This window comes from Culex quinquefasciatus, chromosome 2 (assembly GCF_015732765.1).
Source record: "Culex quinquefasciatus strain JHB chromosome 2, VPISU_Cqui_1.0_pri_paternal, whole genome shotgun sequence".
Lineage (NCBI taxonomy): Eukaryota > Metazoa > Arthropoda > Insecta > Diptera > Culicidae > Culex > Culex quinquefasciatus.
This window is the reverse complement of record NC_051862.1, coordinates 13,692,613-13,712,849: the sequence shown is the minus strand read 5'-3', so window position 1 is coordinate 13,712,849 and position 20,237 is coordinate 13,692,613. Positions and strand designations below refer to the sequence as shown.

The 20,237-nt window shown below is 36.6% G+C and overlaps 2 protein-coding genes across 3 annotated transcripts in view; both read left to right on the top strand.

Moving 5' to 3' along the window:
- Positions 1–11,400, top strand: part of LOC6032310 (serine/threonine-protein kinase ULK2) — a 71,236-nt gene extending 59,836 nt beyond the window's left edge. The window contains exons 8-15 of the mRNA XM_038257949.1: positions 61–306; positions 5,102–5,243; positions 5,306–5,447; positions 5,510–5,980; positions 6,045–6,315; positions 6,380–6,516; positions 9,395–9,530; positions 9,597–11,400. Coding sequence (XP_038113877.1) covers positions 61–306; positions 5,102–5,243; positions 5,306–5,447; positions 5,510–5,980; positions 6,045–6,315; positions 6,380–6,516; positions 9,395–9,530; positions 9,597–9,673 — 1,622 coding nt within the window. The 3' untranslated portion in view covers positions 9,674–11,400. The remainder of the gene's footprint in view (positions 1–60; positions 307–5,101; positions 5,244–5,305; positions 5,448–5,509; positions 5,981–6,044; positions 6,316–6,379; positions 6,517–9,394; positions 9,531–9,596) is intronic.
- A 7,322-nt stretch (positions 11,401–18,722) lies between these two features.
- The window catches only part of LOC6032314 (pollen-specific leucine-rich repeat extensin-like protein 1), a 61,868-nt gene continuing 60,353 nt past the window's right edge, over positions 18,723–20,237 (top strand). Inside the window, exon 1 of one of the 2 annotated variants that reach the window (XM_038251890.1) lies at positions 18,723–19,698. The gene's annotated coding sequence lies outside the window, so the exon portion shown is untranslated. Of the gene's footprint in view, positions 19,708–20,237 lie in introns of both variants that reach the window. The other variant, XM_038251891.1, reaches the window with a different exon arrangement.

Below are 20,237 nucleotides of genomic sequence, written 5' to 3'. Positions count from 1 at the left end.
TCATCTTAAAAAATAACTTAATATTTATTAATTCAAAAAATTTCCTAAAAAAATTCACAGAGGCCCCCCAGTCCTCCCAGGCGGCCACGGCCGGGCAGCCGTCCTCGGCAAAAGTCACTAGTCCACACCAGAGGACGGCCATGTCGCCTCTGCAGCACCAGCAGCTACTTCTTCGTCAGCAGCAACAGCAGCAGCTACATCACCAGCAGCAACAACAACAACTACAACACCAACAGCAGCAGCAGCAGCAACAACAACAGTTACAGCAAGAACAGCAAAAGCAGCAAACGTTGGAGAATAATAACGGTAGGGGCTACTGAAGATTTCAACCCAAATATTTTTTTATTTGAAATTGTACAGGTTTTAAACAATTTATTGGCATTTAACACTTTTTGTAAAAATCAACAATACTAATTTAGAAACCTTCAAATTTACTCTCCTATCACAATAACAACAAAATTATAATCAATTAATAACAAAACTTGTTATAAATAACATAAAATGTTATTGGCCTTGTATTGCAAAAAGTCAACACTGTACACCAATGTCAAACCAAAACAAAATTTTGTTGAATTAATGTTATGTTAACTGTTATTAAACTCTTATGCATGGATGGATTTTTGAAAAGAAGAAGATTCAATAACACTTTATGTTATTTCAACAGCATGTGGTATTGAAATGGCCGTCTGCTCGGGTATCTTATTTTTCGTCTGACGCTCTTAAAGTGATCTGGAAGTATGGTGGCCAATATGATGGTGATTGAGTATCGGGATTATTTATTTGGTAATGTAGCACTTGACTTTAACTGATTTGGGATCGAGGAACTCGAATGTGACCTTGAAAATCCTTTCAACAAAATTGCATGATTTCCCGAGCAGAGGGAAATAACTTTGGAATTACATTTTTTGATATTTGAATAAAAACTCGACCAATAACATTGTTATTGGATTTTTATTTTAATAATTGTTATTGGATTTTTATTTCAATAACAGACAAATAACATTTTTAGTTATTCTTCGAACTAATTTTTGTTATTATTTTTTTGTTTTTTTTAACAACTAATCCGATCATCCAGATAACAGTTGGAGGTATTCTTCCATTACAAAAAAATATTGTTGTTTTGGCTTTCAACCAATATCAGACCAATAACAAATTTTGTTGTGATAACATAAACTGTTTTTCAACCCTTAAGATAAGGACTTCTATATTATTTTGCAACAATTTATTTCCAAATTTTCTACATTCGTCCTAATATAAAGATATTTCAAGTGTAGCCAGATCATTAATTTTATGACAGTATTACCGGCTTGACTTAGATCTTCAATATCTACAATTTCTTGAAATTTATATTAATATTTTTCAAAGTTTATGTCGCCCTTCCCTTCTCCCCTTGGGGTTTTGCCCGAAAAATCAGTAGGGCGTCATCCATAAAGTACGTGACGCTCTAGGGGGGAGGAAGTTTTTCGCAAGAGTGGCAAGAGGGGTGGGGGGTTTGTTAGACTGTGACGTCATGCTAGATAATTTCTTAAATACTGAAAATTCAGTCTTAAAAATATATGAAAAAAAAGTTTTATCACTCTGTGTAATGTTTGATATACTTAACTCATGAACCCAACACGATACGAGGCTTTAAAGAAAAAAGGTCGGAGCAAGCGTTACAAAGTGTGACATGGGGGGGGAGGGAGGTTAATTTTGGCCGATTTTAGTGTGACATACTTTATGGTCATGTCTAGGAAAAAAGATCATCAGTTTTTATAAATCGTTACCCATGGCATTATTTTCTTTAAATTAAATTTAAAGAACATTAATTCTGTCAGTCAAAAAAATAATCATTTTTCAAACAAGGCTATGATTTATTTGATTCCAGTCAATCTTTAAACCCTTCAAACTTTTACAACTCCTAAATAAATAGAAACATAAAATAGTTTTTTAATGCAAAATTATAAGACTTTTGGGAAAAATATGATTGTCAAACAAAATTTCAGAAACCATCTTCAACATCAAATTTGCAATCAAAAATGGCTTTACTTTTTTTAATGAAGTGCACCAATGGCATGTTATAGACAGTTTTTGGTCCTTATTTTTCAACTCGTGATATCTTGGAAACACGGGAATGCTACGGCTGTCATCTGCATACAATGTCACTGAAGCCTAAAAAGTACCAAACTGCCCCTGATCGCATAAATGTCCCATATGCATTTTCATCGATTTCGAGTTTTTTATGCAGTTTGGTTCAAAATCGTATGCTCCTTCAAAAGAGTCTATAACATCCAGTACTTTGTTCTAGAAATCAGGAGGAAATCCAGTTTTTTCGCGAAAACTTAACACGTAGCCTTATGTATGGGACAAACTTTAAATGCGTTTTTCTCAGCTTGCTGTTTTTGCATATGGGACATTTATGCGAACATGGGCAGCAAAGTTTTGGTATCTAGTTTCAAAATTATGGGGAGTAACATGACGAAAAGGGTGCAAAATCGAAAGGACGAAAATAATTTTTTTCTATAATTTTTGTTTTGTTAGTTAAAATGAAATTAAATGAAAAATATCCGGGGCAAATCGGGACACATGAGGTGAATGAAGCACTTCCATTCAAGCAGTTTTTGCTTTTTTCTACAATGTATTTCCTATGGAGCGAACTGTCAAAAACTGCTCGACTGCGGGTGCTCCATTGGGAAGTGCAATGTTTTTGCACAATATTTGGATATTTTTATTGGTTTCAGTTAGAATAGACACAAAACAACAAAATTAGTTTCTAAATTTGAACTTTTATGTCTAAAAACAGCTGTTCATAGAAGGCTTTAAGGTCGAAAATTTACCAACACATTTAATCCACGGGGTACCATAGAAGTTGGTTTGTTTGACTCCAAAACATGAATTCTTGTAAACGTAAATGTGGTAAAATGTACCATGCTTCCTCGAAACTATATGGTGAGCTCCACGACGTCCCTAACAATGCCCTGTTCGTGAACTCGCTCTTAAGGTTTCTCAACAAAATGGTTGAGCTCACATATTTGTTTAACCGTCTCAAATTGTAGATTTAAACACTAGCGTGCCCAGGGTGGGGCAACATGGGGCAACTGTCCCACCATCCTCAGAAATTTGTTCTAAATTTGGTCAGGGGGTGTCCACAAATAACGTATTTTTCAAAATGTCCATATTATTGCCCCACCTTCCTCAAAGAGCTGGGCACGCTAGTGGATTTAAATCAAAATTATGATGATCTGTAAGTTCATTGGCCAAATTACAATGGAGCATTTCCATTCGAGCAGTTTTTGCTTTTTTCTACAATGTATTTCTTATGGAGCGAACTGTCAAAAACTGCTCGACTGCGGGTACTCCATTTGTGGAAGACATTTCAGAGGATTTAAATAAGACTCCTGCTAGACATATCGTCAGTTGTGTGCTATCTTGTGACAACGACCATTTAGTACTTTTCGAGAAAATCGATTTTTCATGTTTGTTGGTAAATAATTTCAAATTTATGAATGATAGAGCCAAACTTTTTGAAGCAATTGGTTCGTATACTATCGCTTAACAAACGCTCCAAGTTTCAACTAATTTGGTTACATCAGTTAAAAGATACAGTAAATAATGTAAATAAAAATCTGAAAAGCACGTGTCACAATTGTGTTTCGAAAGTAAAATTGTACTACGTGTCACAAGTGTGCACAAAATTCCCATACAAACAAAAATAGGCTTAAATCAATAGTTTAACCAACTTAGTCAGTATGTTTTTAAAAACAAAAGGTTGCATTGCTTTTAGAAAGTATGTGTGTACATAAATTTGTGAAAAACAAGAAAAATTTTCCACATTTTCCAACAACATATATGACGTGTCACAAGTGTGCACGATCATTTTGATGATAAATTGGTCTATGTCACAAGTGTGTATTGCGATATCCGGGAAACGGAAGCGAGTTTCCAAAATCGGGTTAAAGCATCTTGTAGTGTTTGTTAAGTATAGCAAAACGTCATCTTTAACTCATTTTCGACCAAAATGTTCTATATCACAAGATAGCACACAGCTGACGATATATTGTTGTTGGAGGCATTTTTGGTTTATTTTAATGAAAAGAATCATTCTGAGCAGCTACAGGATTTTTTCCAAAAAAATTAAATAAGATTTAATATATTTTGATTTGTGACCCTCTGAAATGATAATCCCGAAACAGCGCCACCAAACATTTTGTGGCGGCTTCAGCAAGCTACGTCAGTACCACGGGTCTGCTTGGAAACTGTTGGTTCGGGTTTCAATATGCCACGCCGGCTACTTTTCAATCATGAAAAAAATAGCTAAAATGCATAAGGAATGATTACAGTGAAATTACTGTCATTTTGTTAATTTTCAATTTAAAAAATGTGCTGAATTGTCCCATTTCATTGAAAATTTATAGGTGAACATTTTTAAAGTTTTAAGTAATACCCTCACATTTGTTGGGAAAACAATTGAAGGGTTACGAGGGTTTTTTTTTAAGTATTCGATGCAGGTAATTAATTTTTTTAAACTTTATTCAATGGAGAAGCATGGCACTCCACTACCATTGAACAACCTACCGTCTCCACCTGTACAAACAAATCTTTTCTTTTTCCGTTACCGTCAAAATAGCACACACCAAAAAACCATAACATCACGTTCGCTTTCTTTCCCTTTTCATTTTCCACCACACCACAACTAGCCAAAAACCAAAATGTAATGTAATAAACCTGTGTGTTTACTTCCCCAGAGCTGGTGCTGCACTTGTGGTTGCACTTTTGCTCTTTGTCTGTACCGATGTTCTCCCTCTCAACCTCTCACGCTTTTAAAGTGCGCAAATTTGGCAGATGATCAACCGTTTTTCCGTCCATCATCGCGCGGTTGAGATTCTTCTAGTGCACCCGATTGTCACCAAAAGAACGGAAGAAAACGCTCCCCGAATTTGTTTGCAGTTGAGGCGCAATTTCCAAACTTTTTGTAGAATTTTGATTAAAATTTAGAAACTACGTAGGTAAATTGCATTTATTTTGTGGGGTGCAAAGTGAGAGTAGCGATAGTATTTTACTAACCTAAAAAAAAAAAAACAATTTGCTAATCTAACAACAAATTCGATCATTTTCTTTGTAGTGCCAGTGGAGATCGACGACAGCGTGGCCACGCTCGCCAGCGCGAACAACACGTCCAACAGCAGTCAGGACAACTCGGATGACTTTGTGCTAGTGCCCAGCAATCTGCCGATCGACCCATGCAGCGGAAACTATGATAAGAGGTTAGTTTTGAACTCTTAAGTGAAAATTAATCAGATCAATAATGCAATCTCGCCATTTACAGTAAACCAACTAGAGTGCCTCAAACTGGTTCGAACGCTCAGGCGAGTCCACCGAGACCCAGCTCCCTCCCGATCTCGGAACCGAAGCCCGTCCCGTCGGCAGCTAGAAAGCTTTCACGGCCGCAAACTCAGACTCCACCAAAGGTGACTTTCAAGACTTACTTTTCAACTTAATAGGCTTTACTAGCAATTCTCTTCTCTCGCAGAACATCCCCAATGCGATACCTCGATCTCAGCCGATCAGCATGAAGCGATCCGAGCACCGGAACAGCAATTGTGATATCAGCTCAATCTCGCCGCCGGCCGTGCAGTTTGCCATCGGAACGCCCCCGTCCGGTGGCCGCCGGAGATCGACCTCGGGAGGATCGCTGTCGGAGACGCCGCCGCCGCCAACGTGCTGGACGGTGTCGCCGGCCTCGCACCAGTCCCCGCTGCGCCGTTCCGGAACCAGCTCGCCAGTATTATCAAACGCCCTGTCCAAGTTGCCGGCGCTCGGCAGTCCCACGCTGATGGGCGCCACGGACAATAACAACACCCATCCGCTGGGCACGCGGGCGTTCACGCTGCCGGAGATGGGCGCCACCGGCGGTCTGCAGAGCTACCTGCACGACAACAACCTGGACGATCACCCGATCAACTTCCACGCGCCGGAGCTACCGGCCGAAACGCTGCTAGACGTAAGACCCCAACAAACCTCTCCCAAAAGAACACCCTCAACTAAGCCCGCTTCTCCCCTTCTAGCGCGAACATAACGAGACGCTGGCCAAGCTCAACTTTGTGATCGCCCTGACCGATTGCATCCTGGAGGTGGCCGACTCGCGGTGTGCCCCCCTGTCGGCGCTCATGTCGGCCGATGCTCAACCCATTGCGCCGCACGCGCCCGAACACTGCAAACGGGCCGAGCGGCTGGTCCTGCTGGTACGAGCCCTGAACCTGCTCTCGTCCGGAATGCACCTGGCATCGTCCCAGCTGCAAAGCGGCCACCTGAAGCCCTCGAATACGGTGAAGAATGGTAAGTAATGTCAGATTTATTCAAGAAATCAAAAAGCTAACTCGAATTTCAAATTGTCTTGTAGTTCTCTCGATGATGCACTCCCGGTACCGGTCCACGCTGTGCGAGTCGAAGAAACTGAACGGCACCGGGCTGCTGCAGCGGGCCGGGGCAAGCAATATCACCGCGGACAAGATCCTGTACGATCACGCGATACAGATGGTGAGTTGAAACATTGCATTGGCGGTTTTTTGTCCCCTAAACACTAGCGTGCCCAGCTCTTTCAGGAAGGTGGGGCAGTAATATGGACGTTTTAAAAAATACGTCATTTTTGGACACCCCCTGACCAAATTTAGAACAAATTTCTGAGGATGGTGGGGCAGTTGTCCAATGTTGCCCCACCCTGTGCACGCTAGGGCCCCTAAAACATGTCAAAAAATTCAAAAATATGGATTTTGATTTTTTTGTAAAAAAATATAAAATTGTCAAAAAAAAAAATGTTTCGTGTACCAATTTTTTTCTGAATCGTCCTAATCAATTCCCACAAATTTGCCGAAGACACCAAATTGATCAGAAAATTCATTCAATAGTTACAGATTTTCGAAAATTTTCGTACTATTGTTTATATAGACAACTGCCAAAATTTTATGGCCTCTGGGTGTATGGGTGAACCAATGACAAATGGCTTCTTTGGTTATCCAGCTTTTTAAGCGAAAATGGCGTTCGAATGGTGAACGCCCGAAATGTCAAAATCACGCAGTGGTACCATCATTACGAAAAAAGTGTGCCATGGCACGACAGCCGCATTTTTTTCTAATGTTGGTGCTACTGCGCGATTTTGACATTTCGGACGTTCAACATTCGAACGCCATCTTCGCTTAAAAACCTGGATAGAACAAAGCCAGAACCAAATCAAAAAATATAAATAAAAGTCATTTCCGGTTTTGGTGGAGAATTGCTCACCTATAGAAAAAGACGACCAAAATCTACAAAATTTTGAGAGAAAAATGCTATTTCGCAGTGTCATCAAGTTAGCCCTTCTTTTTCATTCTTTATGTCGAAAAAATATGAGTTCGATATACAATGTGAAAAAAAAACTTTGAATGTAGTTTTTAAAACATTTTTTGATTGATTCGATATATTGCTTTACGATGTAAAAAAAACAACAAACGAAGCTTTTCCAATATCTATGTCAAAATTGACAAAATTGCATATGGGACATTTATGCGATTACTAGGCGAATTTTACATTACAGAACTTGTTCGGTAACTGAGCGTTGTTTAACTGGGTTGCTTTTTAACTGGGCGCTCGATACCTGGGGCACTTAAAAAGCAGACAAATGTCAAAAAACCAAAACAAACAAAAATGACGGAGGGGTCAATGGATGCAAAAATCAACTGTCAAGAATAAAATATATGTTTTAAGTTTTTGTGAAATTTCAAGTCCCAATTAACGAAAACTTGAGAAATGAGCTCTGGGCACAAACATAAGTAACTTTTATATTATATTTTATGAACAAAATATAATGCATTGGTGGTCCCCTCTGCATTATTTGTTCGGTCCAGACTGGGCCGAGCTGCATTCGGTAACTGGGCTACGTACTCAGCCCCGAAAAAGTCCTGTATAAAAAATCTAAGGTTGATTTTTTAGCTTATGAAGAGGATATGATTATTTTTACTATTTGAGTTTGGTTGTTAGCCCTTCTCATGTCTTACTATGATGAAAAATGATTTTCCAGTTTTAAACAATATTTATATCGTAAAACCCAATCCAGACAATTACACTGATAAAATATCCTGCTGTCGTCGGCATGCATAATAATTTGTTATTTTTTTTAAGAAGGACAAACCATTCTGCATTTCTTATAAGGCCGTTTGATCTTTAAATGTGAATACTAGACTCAAAAATCGAACAATCTCATAGAAATATTATGTATTTTTCTTTCAGTGTGTGTTTTTTCAAGAAAGTCCATCTAATTGTGTATAAGTTTGTCTTCGACCACTTTTTGAAAGGATGCGCGACAGCCAAAGAGTTAAATATCTTATGCTTTTCTAAAATTTCATTTTCTAGTGCAACTGGCTCCGAAGGTTTGCATGAGACTTCGGATAATCGAATCACGACCAAATAATTATTTTTTTTTTTCGTAACATTTTATTTTCCCACTTGTAACATCAATTTCGAGTTTTGTGATCCCATTTTAGTCAGATTTGAGAAGTTAATTTGTTTGCAGAAACGTCAACCTGCATACATTTTGCGAGTTTTGCAAACTGTCAAACACAGAAAAGTGCGAGTTTTTGGCGAGTTTTTTTGTCACAATCTAATACCTCCTTAAGAAAACACGTCTACAAAGTTTCATTGATATCGGAGAAAGTCGATTGAAAAAATATATGAAAATGTCCTGTTCTGTTTCCTGAGAACGATAAAAGTTGACCCAAAAAGAAAAAAAAAACTTTTTTTTATACTTTGGCACATGGAAAAGGTAAATTATTTATATACCCACAATTTTCAAATATTTCGAGAATTCTTATTCCCAATGCATCTTGATGATTCAGAATTGGTTTAAAAATTATTTTTTGGCGAATTTATTGATCAGATCTAGGCTTTTCCCGTCTTAAAGCTTAGCTTGAGAGACCACCCGTGATTGCCATTCTGTTCAGGACTGATGAGGACCACATGACCTATCTGCACTGCCGATAATACACTTTAACAATCTAGTGGGCTTTTCTGTACCAACAGCATGTATAAATGCGCTTAAAATTTAAAGCTGCGAGATTGCTGTGTGAAAACAGGTAACAGTCCGTGGACACCAACGGCGCCCGCCATGCCAGTTTATAGATCGTGATGTTATGGGACAGGAAAGTTAGTAATACCAATTTATTATTTTAAGAAAAGTATTCATGTTAAAATTTTACCAGAGCTTTTTTTTCGAAAAATAGCAAAAAAAAACGTTTGGAGCCTAAAAACTACGATCTACGATCTCTATCTTGGGATCATTTACATACGATTTAATTCTTACCTCTTTCACAAACTGTATCGTTAAAAATTTGATTTCATCGATGGTTTAAAAATATAAAATGTCCACCTTTCTCTCCCTTTCCAGTGCCAATCGGCCGCCCTGGACGAGCTGTTCGGCAACCCGGAGGACTGCTTCACCCGGTACCAGTCGGCGCAGATCCTGCTCCACTCGCTGGCGCAAAAGTGCAGCCACCCCCAGGACAAGATGCTACTCTCCAAATGTGAGTTATGCTTTGTTTTGTGAAGAGTTTTCTTAAAATAATGATTTTTTTCGGACTAAATTACAGACAAGGACGCCGTCGAGAAGCGGCTGTACATCCTGCAGCAGCAGGGCTTCATCTACGCGACGGACGAGCTGTCCTGAACCAGCGCGCTGCAGACGCTGCGGCGGCGCCTGTTCAAGATCTTCTGACTAGACGGCACCGCGTCGTGGCTGAACGGACTGACGGCGATGCAGCAGCAGCTGCTCTAGGGAAAAAAGGCGTAACCGTTTAAAACATATTTCGTTTGTTTTTTATGTCTGTGAGATTTATTATTTACAAACTATTTATTTTGGATTTTGTGATTTTACTTTTTTGTATGAACAGGTTGGCGATTGTTTTTTTCGGGGAAATTTTGAACTGTGCTTTCCCCTCTAACATTGAAAGAGCTGTAAATAAAATCAGACTAGCTTTTTTATACAATGATATTCGTAGAAAACAACAGCACTTTGGCCAATATCCAGTATGAATCGCTTCCGTTAACGATAACGATAACAAAAAGAGGAGAGTTGTTTATGTAAAATTACCCGTTTTAGACAAGGTTAAACTCTACAATAGTGTAAATATCGCGCACGTGGCTTGGTTTTGCAGAGCGCGTTTGTACATAAGTTGCGCGTTGGCTTCTGTATGATTCGCGCAGTTCCGCTAGGAGCGAATGCTTTGTGCTTTCCAGAAACAAAATAAAAAGTCGTTTAAGCAAAATGTTATCAACTCCCTCGCGAGGGGAATCATAATCATACAAACTAACCCCCGGTAGCAATATACACTGTGTAAAGTCGTTCACAAAATCGGCAACGTTGTTTGAAGCAAAATTAACGAAAAAAAGATTAACATTCATACTTAGCGAAGTAGTTCAGGATCGGCGACTTAGTTTAGTGTCTTTTTGATTTGCTAAAAATCAAAATTATGCACGGGGAAAGGTAGTTCCAAATTCCCCAGAAAAAAATAATCGAAAAGCCAACCTTTTCAGCTTTCAAGTCCGACGTGTTCTGGAGACATCCGAGCCGGGACACGGTTTTTATACCGCGGCCAACACCTCTAGCAATGCGCCCGTATTGACGCATTTGTACTCCCTCGTGCTGAAAATGAAGACGGTTATTATTGTCTCATCAGCAAGAGTACAGACAATTTGGGCTACAGCTGAGTAAATTTATTTTTTCCTGTTTTTTAGACAACAATTTTTAGCTTTGTTTGCTTTTCTTTTGAAACAACCTTTAAAGTTCTTCGTGATGAAAAAATAATAATTTCTCGATATTTTCGTTTTAAAAAATCGTCCGAGCGACGCAACTTACCAACATGATAAAGAACGTAGTACCTAAGTACAAAATATATCTAAAGAAGAACGATTCCCCTGAAATTAATCTTCAGCAAAAAGAGTAAGAAAAACTGTGTCAACTGGATGTCTGCAACTCGACACTTGAGGATTAACCAACCTGTTCTCAAGTGTGGGTGTGATTAAAATCGACACCTTTCTCCCCTACCAAGAGGGGAGCAAGCAAATCGCGACAGAGAAATTGTAGAATACAAAAAAAAATAACCAGAGTGCAATGTAGTAAACACGCAGCCGAAGAAGCAAGATAGTGCGATGAATGAATCGCGCTCGCGCGCGCGCACTATCGGTTCAGTGACAATGAACAAGAAGCAAATCATCCAAGAAATGATTGTGACTTAGAGATGACGAAAATCAAGCTGACGAAAGGCTATCTTTGAGGACACAATGAATAATATAATAATACAACCACAACACACATATATTAAAGGAAAATCTATAAACAGAACAAAAAAGCAGACAAACTCTTCGTCAAACTGTAATAAAAAATCAACAAAATAATTGCAATCGTTGACAAGAACTTTTTCGGTGGCTGAAATATCACAATTCTTATTTTTTTAAACCTGCTTAAAAAATCATCATGTCAAACCAGCTCAAACCAACCAGGTTGGATTTTCCTAAAAATCTACTCCAACTCCACTTGTTCAAACATAACACCTTGCAAGAACAACCCGAAAAAATAGAGTCGCTCACCACGCAAAACCATTTCAGACGTGATCAGTACGGCAGCAAATCACGTTCTGACCGCGGCCACGCCAACTGGGCGCGGTTTTATAGACTTTCTAATCGGCGGCAACCTAACTACGCCGGCAGCACGAGGTCCAGCAGCAAAGAAAGCTGTGTGGCGACCGATGATAAGCCTCGCCCGGACTCGATGATTACGCCGAGTGTAATCCTAATCGGAGTGTTTGTACTTATTTCTATAAGTTATTTTTTCTACATTTCTGGCTTCGTCTTCTTTATTTCAGCTTTGTAAATATGAGATGTGAAGCGGAAACGGGGCGGCATTGACGTTAGTGTACGGGAATAAGGGAGTTCAGCAGGGTGATTTTAAATCATATTTTCGAGCAACTCGAGCTGTGGGGAAAATGGTTGAATGTAGAAAATAGTATGTAGCAAGAAATTCTAAAATATTTTTTTGAATTATAAAGTCAACTGCTTGTTTGAAATAACAGCGACATTTTAAAGCTCACAGAAAGAGCCTGTCATGATCGTCATTTTGAAGCGCCTCTCATTGAACCCACACAAAGTTGAAACGAACGAATTCGAACTCAGCAACCAAGCGTCCGTCCGACATGAGGGCCGATTCCCAATTCCCGTTTCGCGTTCTTTTTTAACGGTTTTACGAAAGAAAAAAAAAGCGGTGAGAGCGCGGAATTATAAAATCTTGTTATCTCAAATTCTCAAATGGTCCAATATATTGTTTTTTTTTTGTGCAGTTTTTCTAAAAAAAATCGGAAAAAATTGCAGCACATTAAACGAGATTGTTGTTTACAGAAATGTCAGTTTCTTCAAAACTACGGGAACTATCGATATAATTTTTGATTCATCCCCAACAGTAAATTTCAACATAGAAGACAACAACTTCCTTGGTTGCTGTGCATTAATTAATTTTATAGCATCAACAAGCATGGGAAGACGAAATTTTTAACCCTCTCACGCCCATGGTTACTCCAGAGCACCAAAACTTTGAACTCAAATATCTCGGAACTGACACAACTTTTCATGGTACTTTAAGTTGCAGGTGTTCATGTAGAATGTATACTAACATCTTCCCAAATTTCATCAAATTTGGTTTAGCACCAGCAAAGTTACAATGCGAAATGTAAACAAAAATGGGCCAATTTTAGGGAAATAAATAAGACCTGTTTTCGAAAGCCCGTAAAAATTACCAAACACAAAATTTTATCAAACAAAAAATGTTTTGCTATCATTTGAGCCTTGGACAAGAACCCCTGTTAATAACATTGTGAGTTTGGACCGGTTTTAAGTGTTTTTCAACCTGTTTCATTTGGTGCACCAGAGCACCACCTAGGCATATGAGCAACTAAATATTCAGGAGCACTTTTTTCTAAATTACAGAAAAAGCTTATTTTATCAAAACAAAAGTTTATAAACGTTTTGACTATTCATAAACAAGACAAAACATTGTTATTAGACCGACAGTTTTATTATTTTCCTCATTTTTCATGAAAATGGTTGTTCGTGGGTTTTGAATGAGCCAATCAAAGAAACCTGAAAATGCTGAGATTTTAGAATTTGTAGTTAATACTTCAGAAATATGGTCTTACAGCAAAGAATAAGTAGTTTTTAACACATTTCGAAGCGTTTTCAAACAAATGAACCAATAGATTTGAAAAAAACGAGATTTTGTGGTTTAAAAAAAAGTTGCTCATCTTCCTGATGGTGCTCTGGTGCACCACTTAAAATTCTACTTTTTTGCCCCAATTCGATGTTTGTGGGTCAAAGTAAAGTATTTCCTGCATTTTTGTACCAAAATTAAGCCATTTACTATTTTTACGATAAGCAAACAGCTCTGGGCGTTAAAGGGTTAAATTTTAAAATATTACCGAGTTGGTGGTTACATCTGCTTCAATATTATGACATTTTGACATAAATTAAATAATTAATTGAGTAATAAAAAGACCATGCCCAGAATATTTTCAATCTGGCATCCCTCTTAAACAGTTATTTAGGGGAAATATACCCATTTTAATCACACTAAGCCGTTCGACCAATTCTCATCACTTTTGCTGTTTTCTGCTATTAAATCAACATTTTCGGATGTATCAACAATGGAGAGTTGCTTGCTCACTTTTATTTGAGCTATTTATTACTTTAGAACAGTCAAAAACACTTTACAAAAGCTGTAACTCATGATCAAAGTGCTGATAAGCCGATAATAGAAATAGGTTGTGCATAGTTATTTCTAGATTTTTTTTTGTTTTATTTTATGAGTATTCCTCATTTTCACGAATGAAAATGTATTGTTTATTTACCTTTTTACATAACTTTAAGGGATTAATATTATTTTTTTCGAAAAATTAGGTATCCAATAGTATTTTTTTCCTTTTTGATAAATTTACAATAAATTTTTAATGAAATTTCGATATTTTTTTATTGAAAATTTAGTTTACAGAAGGAAATACCTGCTGTTAGCATTACATTTTTCCCCTTTCAATATACCTAATTAGCATTAATATTTTTTAAATATTTTTTTTCCTTCTTTTATATGAAATTCAACTTAAAGATAAAAAAAACTCTTCAAATCTTCGACAATTGAGCTGTTATAATGCAATTTTCCCTTCTTTTGATCATAATTTAACTTGAAGAAGGAAAAATCTCTAGATAAATTCACATTTGTCCCTTCCTTTTTTCGAATTCAATCTTAAGAACACCTAGAACTGGGCAGCACTCGTCCGACACGAGAGTAGCGGTAAAATTTACAGACACAGAGAACACAGTTCTAGATGACCGAGAGAATTATGCCCTCGAGTTCAAAAGTTCATCATTCAAAACAAAAAGCCTGGGATTTTTGAAAAGGTCCAATAAACCTAAACTGCCTTGGCCACAACAGCTTGGTGACACAAGAGTAGTCAGATGTCGATGTATGACTCTTGTTGAAGATTTACTGTTTTAATTAATTAATGAAATTAATTGTTTTGCAGGTTGAGCTCTCTATAAATTTTGATGGAACAATACTCTCGACCCTGTTTTTTGGGTTAAGGGATGTCGATTTTGCTATTCTTTAAATATTTTCCAATTAAGTTTTTTTATGCAATTTTCCCATCATTTTTATATTCAACTTGAAGAAGGGAAATTCTCTTATAGATGTTCTCTTAAAACATTTCCATCATTTTTGCACATTTTTTTCTGTAGCTTTATTTTTTGCAATAAAGTTGTTTATGCAATTTTCCCTTATTGTATTTTTTAAAAAACTACTCTTAATGAAGGGACAAAAAGAAATTATCGCTAATTAAATTGATATTTTGAATAGAGGTAGGTGAAAAACATAAAAATAATGCGATTATCAAACATTTAAAGAGTGGCAAAATGGGAATCTTCAAAGAGACTTTTTCTTTTATAAGTTGAATTTTATATAAAAGAAGGGAACAGTTCATAAACAAACTCAATTGTCGAATATTCAAAAGTAAGATATATATATATATCAAAAGTTTTAGATATTCACCCTTCTAAAAGTTGAATTTAAGATAAAAGAATAGAAAATTTCATAACTAATCATAAGTCAGATATTTAAAGTAAAAAAACTAATCATTTGTCAGATATTTAAAGTAAGAACAAATGTACATCCCTTTTTTCGGTTGAATATTAAAGAAAGGAATTATGCATAAAACAAATAATTGCAAAATATTGAAAAAAAAAAAAACAAACGGCATATCTTTTGAGAGATTTTGCCTTCTTTTAGCTTTGAAATTAAAGAAGAGAAAAAAATCTTAATTGCATTTCTTTATGGAAGAGCAAAATATACATACATTCTTCAGGTTGAATTCAAAAAAGGAGGGAAAAGGGAATATAGTATAAAATATTGATGGCAAAACTTACATCACTTTGTTAGTTGAATTTTAAATAAAAGAAGGAAAAATTTCATACCCAAAATTAGCTGCATAGTTTTTTAAAAGGAGAAAAATCTTAAAATTATTTAGACTCTTTCTAAAAAAAATCAATAAAATTATGGAAAAATACATTTTAAAGCTTTATTTATTATTTAGAAAATAGGAAAAAAAAACTATAAATTATTATACTTTGGAGAAAATAAATACTAATTTAATAAAACAAAAAAAAATAGCAATAATTATGCCAAACGTCCATTATGCCAAACGTCCTTGATGGTTTTTGAACAAGTTATGCCAAACGTCCATTATGCCAAATGTCCATTATGCCAAACGTCCCTGATGTCTTGGTCCAATTATGTTAAACGTCCATTATGCCAAACGTCCTTCTTGAAAACCCGTTATGCCAAATGTCCATTATGCCAAATGGGGTACACCCATTTTCGAAAAAAATACTAAAATGTTCTCAAATCTACATATTTTTCAGCGATTGTTCACGCTCCGTACAAAAATGTTTTTTTTTTGTATGGACAATTGTCTACAAAGTAGGGGAGGGGAGATTTGAAAAAGTGTCCACGTGGTTTATGGATGGTAACATTGGAATTTTACAAAAAAAAAATCCAATTATTTATAATCGAGCCCAACCATGCTTAATATGATTTTTAATGCAGCAATATACATTTTAAATTGTTTTCAGTTGATTTGACTTTTATTTCCATTTAAATCTTTAAGTTTTTTGAAAAAATATTTGTTTTGCCCCCTGTTTTTTCGTGCCCGTTTTAAATGGGTGGGGGAGACGTAAACTTTAAAAAATATTAGCAAGGGCTTTATTGAAACGTATGAATTTTTTTTGATCATTTGATACCAATATCGCAGTAACTAACATTTTGAGTACTTTGCGAGAAGCTAGAATCATCTCGATTCAATATTTAACACAACTTTTTTTTTAAGTTTTGATGATTTTCCTTCAAGTTATATACAATGCCTCCCATATGAGCTATTCTCCACCAAAACCGGAAATGGATTTTATTTATATTTTTTTGATTAAGTTTAAACTTTGTGTGGTATTCCCTATGACCAAAGAAGCCATATTGTGTCATTGGTTCACCCATACAAGGTTCCATGCAATTTTGACAGCAGTATATACAAAAATTATACTTAAATATTCGAAAATCTGAGCTAGAGCCAAATAAAAAAAAACCCAAAAATATAAATGCACGTAATCGGCCGATTTTGTAGAAAGAATGTTGCTTTTATTCTAAAAAGTCAAAGGCAATATCTACAACTTTGGCAAAGATATCAAATCGATTAGAAAATTCGTTCTGAAGAATATTTTAATAGCCTTTTTGTATGGACGATTGTTAAAATTGTATGAAGACTTGTATGGACGAACCAATGATACAAAATGTCTTCTTTGGTCATAGAGAATGTATACAAAAAAAATCACTCAAATAAAAAAATACATTTTCAAAAAAATGCTCATTGTTGAGAGAATTGCTCAGCTATTTCTGATACTTTCTGGCTTGAAAATTTTCCAAGTTATTCAGAAAAACTTTTTTCCTGTAGGGGAGAGTGGGGAGACTTGATCCCCGGGGACACTTGATCCCAAGCCTGTATCTCGTCAGCATGTGGGTAAAACAATTAGCTTTGTTCTAGAAAGTTGTGCGAAATTGACTAAAATTCATTGTAGAAAACAAAGAAAAAAAATAAAAAATGTTTGGATTGAGTTACACACATTTTTCGAAGAAGTGCTGCAAAAAACTTCAAAAAGATCTTTTTTCTTTGTTTTGATAAGTATGGAAAACACTCATAAATTATTAAAAAAAATATTTTTTATACATGAATTGTTTGATAAACATATCAACTCCAAAACCCTTATGCATTTGACGTTAAATTTATCGTCATACTATTTTTACAATCAATTGTTTAAAAAAGTGCGTTTAGGGAGACTTGATCCCTGCATTTTTACAGTCACTGGAATCAGCCTCAAGATTAAATATTTGGGCTGGGTTTTCCTACATAGTTTCCTTTAGTATAGTTGTACATAACTTACTGCAGTTTGAACAATTTTTCAAAAGTTTTGTAAACAAAAATTACCAGCTTTTGTAAACATGCTCAATTTTGGTTTAAAAAAGAAAATTTTAAGTTTTTAAATATTTTGCATGCTAAACTTGTTATTTTTTTAACACAAACGTACAGGTTTAATGTGAAATTGTTGTAACTTATAGAAAATTAACAGTTTGGATAAATAAGAAACATTTTGCTTAAGATTTCTTAAACAGGTTGAAAGGGGGATCAAATTACCCCCAACATTTTGAAAATGCCGGTTTAAAATATTTTTTTAAAACGCTTGGCAAGATTCGAAGAGTTTATCTGATGAAATACCCTTACCAGCCAAACATAGTTGAATGTTTAAGCTTTCAATTCATGCATAAAGTTCAAAGTTTGGTGAGAAATTGACAGAGTTATGTGCGATACAAAAAAAGGGGATCAAATCTCCCCACTCTCCCCTACATCACATGCAATTGGATTTGTTTCCCTTTTTTTGGGAGGGCCGTATGCAGAATAAAAGCGGTTCGTCGCTGTTGCATACAACGATACAACCTTAAAAAGTACATGCAATATGTGTAATCTTGGGCTCTTCTAGTGTGTGGTTCTGAGTTCTGCTTGAAATTTGGAAAAAAAATCTCTTTCTCTTAACCTCGACCAAAGCCTAAAAAATTTCCAAATTTGTAATAGCCTTACTCACTGCGTTAAAAATGTTTGATGAACAATAATTGCAAAACAATTATGAGAGCACTATCCTTTTATAGTCGCTCGCCACATTTAGTTGATAAAACAACTGAGTGAATCACACCATGCAAAGTTCTACTGATTCCAAGAATTAAAATGTAATCAACAAAACGATTGCCTTTGAATTCTTGGGAAAGCAAATGTTGTACTTGGCCAACTCAGCAGTATAAAGTTAACTCCATATGAAAGTTAACTCACGACTAGTTTTCAGAACGTGCAAAAATCTGCAATCTCTGCATCGGGTCGTATGTCCATTTTATCAGTTAAATTTCACACCCACCGGAGAGCACCTCTATCTGTTTTATCTATAGTCCGAAATGGATCTCCGCGTCAAAAGTGCAGCGCGCAAAAGGATTGTGATTGTGGGCTGTAAATTAATTACCTCGGTGATAACGGACTATTTCTTTATCAGACTTATTTTTGTTGTTGTTTGTCATTGCAGGTTACCATCCCTATTCGCGTAATCTTTAAAAGGCCGTCGCGAAGTTTGTAAACCTTCCAGTAATTGTGGTGCCGTCCAACAGTAAGGAACAACGAAGCCAGTAGCTTAGGCTGAAGCTGACTCTGGAGTGAAGAAGAAGTTTTCGTTTGAACAGCAGTGTTGTTGGCAAGTCAGCGGTTTGTTGCGTTGCATCAGCGTGTTCGATTCACCACCACACAATGGGCTGCCTTCATCTGCGTTGACTGACTAAATATCGGAACCGCTGGAATGCCCTTACGGAACCCAGCTTGAGCAAACATTATACGGTTGCGACAGTTTGGAGAATTTGTTCAGCTCTAGTCAAGTTCAGTTCAGTCGCCGCGCTATCGCCAGAAGAAGTGGAATAATGGTCCTCGTTGCAACGTCGCGAACCTCGTGGAACTATTGCTATGCTAGTAAATTGTTGTTGTTCAACCTCGCCCGAAGAAGAAACAACCCGTCGTCGATGACCGGGGTCACACGTGCACGAAATTGCGCGCCAATTTGGATCCAAAAGGACTCCACTGCTCTATCACCGGCGGACAATCTATTACCGTTGCTTTCGAAAACAGATCAATATAATCGACAGTTACTATCGCGGCGAATAGTGTTGAAAACAGACTTTTAGTTGTTATTTTTCCGAGAGAATCGGCGTGTGTCTGTTACTAAAAAAAAAAACAAAATCTAAATCGTAGTGTTGGCGGCAGATAGTGATGATATTCTGGTGAACGAGCAAGTCATCATCCCTCGGAGTTGTAACCGTTGTGTTTCGTGGAAATATTTATAATCCAACATCATCGCGCCGTCGATCGACCACGTAATCTCGCGTCTGGCTCCCGCGGCTGGAGTATTTGAAGCGTGGACACATTTCGAACACGTTTCACACGCGCTCTAACCGTCGTGCTGGAAAGGATCGCTGCCGGAGCGACGGTGTTCATCACCCTTTGTGGAGAGCAAGGAATGTGAAGGGAAATGGTAGGTTTGGTATGATTTTTTATTACACTTTGTAAGTATTTCTTGACAGCAGACGTGTTACAAGATAGAACACAAGCGGCGACTTTTTTGATCAATTTTTAATCTTAAAAATGCATTAAAAAGGATAACTCTAAATTATTAGAATATCTTGGATATGGTGATTTTACTAGTTTTATGTGGCTTTGCAAATGCATAAGAAAATCAAATCAGGTGTCAAAATTGGCCGTGTTTTTTTAAACAAATTATTCCTTTTTATTTCAAAACAAGTTTAGCTCTACAAATCCAACATTTTCATTTTTTGACAAGTTAATTTGGAGTTTAGAATTTGCATCTTTTTTACCATAAAATAGCTGTAACATTTGACTCTTAAGTCCAAATTCACCTGTCAAAAATAAAAATGTTGGATTTGTAGAGCTCTAAAAGTGCCCCGAACCCTGATTTGACACCTTCAAAATAACTGATTTTTTCAAAGTTTGCTCAGATGCTTTCTATAAATTTGGTCGTAGAAGGTGTAAATTACGAGATAAAATTTTGGTGTC